We start from the raw sequence: 5,188 nt of genomic DNA on the forward strand, positions 1-5,188 counted from the left end.
TATTTTATATGGGATGAGTCTATATAAAATTGACACGTTGCTGCATATGGACAGTAATACTATATTATATTAGTAAAAAGAAAAATTACCTTAGAAATTCGTGCCTATATGATTAATGAAGTAGGAAAGTTCTTGAGAGAAGAGGCTAAATTTGTATTAGTAAAAGATAACACGTCTTGATGACCACTAAGGAATGTGACGGGATGATGGAGTTATTTATCAGGTTTTAAGGAGGAGTATAAAAACTTTTATTCTCTCAATTGACTTGCATCCAAATTAGTTTAATCAGTAAAATTTAAATACAAAATAGTTAAATTAAAAGAACAAACTTTGTGCGAGCAAATTAATTCAAACACTCTTACTGTGTCTGTGTGGAAAAAAAAAAAAAAAAGTAAGGTCTGCAAGTCTGTTAGGGGGTGATGGTTCATGATATCTGAAAACAAGATGCTATTAAAAGCTTAGGTAATACAAATCCAGTGGCAAAACCCGTCCATGGTTTTATTTGCTTCGTGTATCGGGAAGATTTGCAAATGTGCCCTTGACTTTTTGTATCTTACTTTTAAAACTTCCTTTTCAAGAAATTGTACAATCCAATACTTAACTAGTTAGCACAAACTAAAAGCAACATAATACATAGTAGTAATTGACAGTCTAATGCACGTTTTATGATAAATCATGGACAAATCACACATGAAAATAATTATTACAAGGTCCAAAAGGTAAAATGAACAAACCTAAAGGACTTTGATGCAAAAATATTGTAAAAGTAATTAGTATAAAACGGGAAGAGAGTGAAAAATGCATCAAATTGTACCTGGGAAAGAAGCTAAAATTGGCTTTTAAATTCGTCACTTCACGAATTGAATATACATATACTTCTTTAAGAATCTTACTTTACTTGGAAAAGATAGCAATTTTATTGAAGCCATTCTCTTTCTCATCCATTTGAGCTTCTGGGTATGCTTCAAATCCATCTTTTGTCTCATTTCTTGTGTAAAAAGTTGATCTTTTTGTCTAAAAGATTATGGGTTTGTTAAAATGAAGATATAGTTTGATTCAGAAACCTGCATTTCTTGTGATTTTCTAGCTGTTATGTGTTCTTGAACTTGAAAATTTTCTTCTTGGAAATGTTAGGCGTCTTTATGAGGTAGATTGGTTGAACATTAAAAGTTTCTTGCTTTTACTTTTTCTTAATGTTGTCACATTTTGAATGAACCCACCTTACAGAAAAGAAGAGAAAATGAAGATCATCTTATTATTATTTTTTTGTTAAGTGGACTTGTGATGTTTCAGAAATTTGAATTGAACCGGTGTGGATTAGGATTTAGTCCTAATGATGAGGTGTTCATGCTATTGCGTGTGGTTTATGAATAGTCATTATTCTACTGGTTGATGAGTTTGTTTTTGACACGAAAGGTTTACTTGTCTTTTGTGCTGAATTGATGTAGCATTCAGCTGATCCCTAGTAGTTTGGGATTGAGGAATTGGCGAATAATATTAATGCAGTTCATTAGTCCTCTTAAATTTTATAGGTAAAACTAACCTATGGTATGGAGATGTTTGGCCTTGTTTTCACTGAGCTGCAGGTTTATAAACCTGAAACTTTTAAAGGTTTATATATGATAAAGGTGCAAACTTTTTTGTGGGTTTATCTGTGTTTGAGTAGGTTTTGATGAAGAGTAGATGTTTATTGTCAGTCTGGCACATCAATAGAGATGTTTTGTATTTTTATATCTTCTACTATAACTGTCAGAGCTGATATGCTTGTTATTTTATATAAATATGTCTGAAATAATTGTCCGCATGATTAGTTGTGGAAGGCAGCAGATCAGATTTTGCCCCTTGGTATTTAAGAAAAACCAAGAAGTGGTAGAACAGAGGTTAATCGTTTATGGTATTTATAATCTGAAGGAACATATTTAAGGATTAATTCTTCCTAGGTTGTTAAGCATTTTTGCAACTTCTTCTAAGTTGACTGCTGGATTTTCAGGTCAGACTATTGTTTAATCATAAGCTTATTTTCTGGCATTTAGTTCTTGAGGAATGTGCAATCTTATATGAAAACTAGGGTTATACTGAAGTTAGCAGGTTCTTGGATTCTATGCATAAGGTTAACTTTTGGATCTTGGATCAACCTACAATTGATTTATTGCTTCCTTCTGCTCATAGTATCATAGCATGTCCGGGTGAACTCATGCATTAGAGATAAGGTTGCATCCGTCCTTTATTATTTCGTTTTTCCTTCCCTTTTAGGAGATATTCTTGTTTACTTGTAGGTGTATATAAGGAAGTGTTCAGTCCTATGTTCTGGGATTTAGGTATGTATATATTTGGTAAGGTGTCAGTATGTGTATCCCTTTAGCAGGCCAACTTAGCAAGTTTTACTGTATTTAGAAGTATATCAATTGTTCAATCTAGGTATGCCAGGGGAATTAAAAAGTCCATGTAACATAGCTTAAAAAGTTGTTTAAAGTTTAGCATGGAGACAATGCCTATTATATGGTAGATTTCTCCGCCATCTTATTTAATGTCTTGACAGATTGTCACTGCCTCCCTTGGTTCTCTTAAAGATGACTGTTATGATAAGGTTACAAGTAACATCCATTATACATGCAGAATTAAGATGATAACTTAAGCACCAAACACAAGATGCAGGATTGCTGTGTCGTCCATTATCATTCTAAACACTTATAGGATGTCTCCCTCCATGTATTTGTTAAGTTTACTTCGCTGAGCTGTAGGCACCAGCTCCTAAAAGGCTTCCTCATATCAATTTGTGTGGAATAGTGTCCTCTCCTAGCTTACACAAGTTATATCATTTCCTTGAAGTTGTAGAGTTTGCGTAGCATTAACCTCTTAGAGTAGCAAGATCAGCTATGTCGTTCTCCTGATCCAGTTAGAAGACTCCTTTTCTTGTATGTGTTGAAGAGTTTCAGAAGAGCTCTTCTCACTCACTACAATATGGACTTAATAATATGCTTTGAGAATATTGGAATTATATCCCTTCCGGTCATGAGAACAGCTTCATAGCAGAACTCTACTTGCTGATGAAATTCATTGGAAAAACAACTGGCACCTATTTGATGTATATTTGGGTTAATTGAACCCTCTTCTGTGGATTCCTCTAGTTCTGGTTTTACTATTGTGTTTGAGGACTACCTGAAGTCAATTTGTGTCCTAATAAGATTACTTTCGGAAATGGATGCGTTATTAGTAGGAGTTGGCATATATTTGGGAATTGCATAATCAAAAAGTGTCAATGGCTGGTATTCTTTATGTGATAAATGCTTGTCACTGAATTAATGACTCTATGACATAATTGCTGAAAATTTCAATGCAGGACTGTGAATACCTCTTTAAGCTTATATCTTTTGGTTCATGAAGCTTTTGAAGTACAAGATACAGTAATCACAGGGTTAGAGTTTGCTGTCCAATCGTTTACAATGTCTATGTTAACAAAGTTACGCTGCATCACGCTTGATGTTACCGGTACACTCATTGCTTACAAAGGAGAGCTGGGTGACTATTATTGCATGGCAGCCAAAGCTGCTGGGAAGCAATGTCCTGACTATAAGCGGGTTCATGAAGGTTTTAAGCTCGCATATACAGAAATGGCACAGAAGCACCCATGTTTTGGATTTGCTGAAAAGATTCCTAACATTGTGTGGTGGAAAACTTGTGTCAGGGATTCCTTTGTTAGGGTATTGTACATGACATTATCAAGCTTTTCAGTATATTCTATAACCTTATTTCCGAAACTACATATTCATTTGGAAAATGCAGTAGCAGAATTACTAAGTGACTAACCTTCGACGATTCCAAAATTGTGGTTTCATATCTAAACGTTAGTAGTTGTTTCATTTAGTACTGACATTAACCATCTCTTTTTGACAGGCAGGATATGAATATGATGAGGAGACATTTGAGAAGATATTTAGACGCATATATGCTACTTTTGGTTCTTCTGCGCCTTATAGCATATTTCCTGATTCTAAACCGTTTCTCAGATGGCTTCGCGAGAGGGGCATTACGGTTGGGCTGGTCAGCAATGCCGAGTATCGGTATCAGGACGTAATTCTTCCTGCTTTAGGTTTGCATCAGGTAGATAAACAATAGCACTGATTTCATTTAGCTACATTGAATCTTCTTCTAACCATTTTCGGCTGAGCTGTTAATCTTTTTGCACATTCACTGACAGTCACAAAGTAGATGTGACCCCTCTTTTGTGTGTGAAACTAAAATCAGGGATCTGAGTGGGACTTTGGCGTATTCTCGGGTCTTGAAGGTGTTGAAAAACCAGATCCAAGATTATTTGAGATTGCCTTGAAGAGAGCAGGAAATGTAGCACCGGAAGAAGTACTTCATATTGGAGATAGCATGAGGAAAGACTACTTGCCCGCACGAAGTGTTGGGATGCATGCTTTATTGTTGGACAGATTCAAAACAGCTGATGCTGTCAATTGGAGAAAATCTGGTGCCACTGTGCTGCCTGACTTGACCGCTACCAAAGACTGGCTTACTTCTGAGGAATTGAAATGCAGTGACATGTGAACTTTGTTTGATTACTTTCTTGCCTTTAAAGGTGATTTGTATTACAAGAATGGGAAAATGAGTTGAGTTCTATGAATATTTGGTTCAGTTTGTCGCATGCTGTCTTATATCATCTTGTCTTCTTTTCTTTTCTTGTGGCAAGTATTCCTACTCCTATGAATGGGAAAATGAGTTATGAGTTCTGTGAGTGTCCAGCAATCTCCTGTGGACCTGGTGCACAAATTTTCGGCAGTTTCTGATTATCCAATTTTATAATTGAAGACGAGCATTTGTGAATGTGACTATTTCAATTTGTAAATTTGAGTAAAGTGATACTACAAGTCAATTGTCTCCCTGTAATTGAATCAACTCCTGGCCGGTTTCATGTGTCTCATCCCCTACTCTTTAAGTCTTGCTCCTTATATTGTCAGAATGTTCATACGTACTAGTAACGTAAAACAGTCACTCATTTCTGTAAACAATGTTCACTGTTTATACTTTGCTTCTCTATGTTAGAATACATACTGAATTTGTGTTTTGGAGTGTAGTTTTCTTTCTGTTTATTGGTTTGCTTTAAACATTAAAAAGGTCTGTTTCATGTAATCATGAATTTAAGAAACTTCTCTTTAAGTTAGCAATGCCCTTTCATTTTAGGTAA

General features: G+C 35.2%; 1 protein-coding gene across 2 annotated transcripts; it reads left to right on the top strand.

The window, feature by feature from the left end:
• Positions 1–796: 796 nt before the first annotated feature.
• Positions 797–4,648, top strand: LOC107765584 (uncharacterized). 2 transcript variants are annotated; one of them, XM_016584249.2, is made up of 4 exons: positions 797–957; positions 3,341–3,701; positions 3,895–4,101; positions 4,246–4,648. In XM_016584249.2, the coding sequence occupies exons 2-4, from the start codon at positions 3,444–3,446 to the stop codon at positions 4,549–4,551; spliced, it is 771 nt and encodes a 256-aa protein (XP_016439735.1). In that variant the 5' UTR covers positions 797–957; positions 3,341–3,443; the 3' UTR covers positions 4,552–4,648. The 2 variants fall into 2 exon arrangements, with proteins under 2 accessions (XP_016439735.1, XP_075105778.1); XM_075249677.1 differs by lacking the exon at positions 797–957 and adding an exon at positions 979–1,147.
• Positions 4,649–5,188: the final 540 nt, after the last annotated feature.

This window comes from Nicotiana tabacum, chromosome 3 (genome assembly GCF_000715075.1).
Source record: "Nicotiana tabacum cultivar K326 chromosome 3, ASM71507v2, whole genome shotgun sequence".
Taxonomy (NCBI): domain Eukaryota; kingdom Viridiplantae; phylum Streptophyta; class Magnoliopsida; order Solanales; family Solanaceae; genus Nicotiana; species Nicotiana tabacum.

What these genes read in the sequence shown, in the direction of transcription:
- LOC107765584 (XM_075249677.1), top strand. Translation starts at nt 1,128, where the DNA reads ATGTTAGGCGTCTTTATGAG. An exon ending in ATGTTAGGCGTCTTTATGAG is followed by an intron (nt 1,148 to 3,340) that starts GTAGATTGGTTG and finishes ATTTCAATGCAG; the next exon opens with GACTGTGAATACCTCTTTAA. An exon ending in TCAGGGATTCCTTTGTTAGG is followed by an intron (nt 3,702 to 3,894) that starts GTATTGTACATG and finishes TCTTTTTGACAG; the next exon opens with GCAGGATATGAATATGATGA.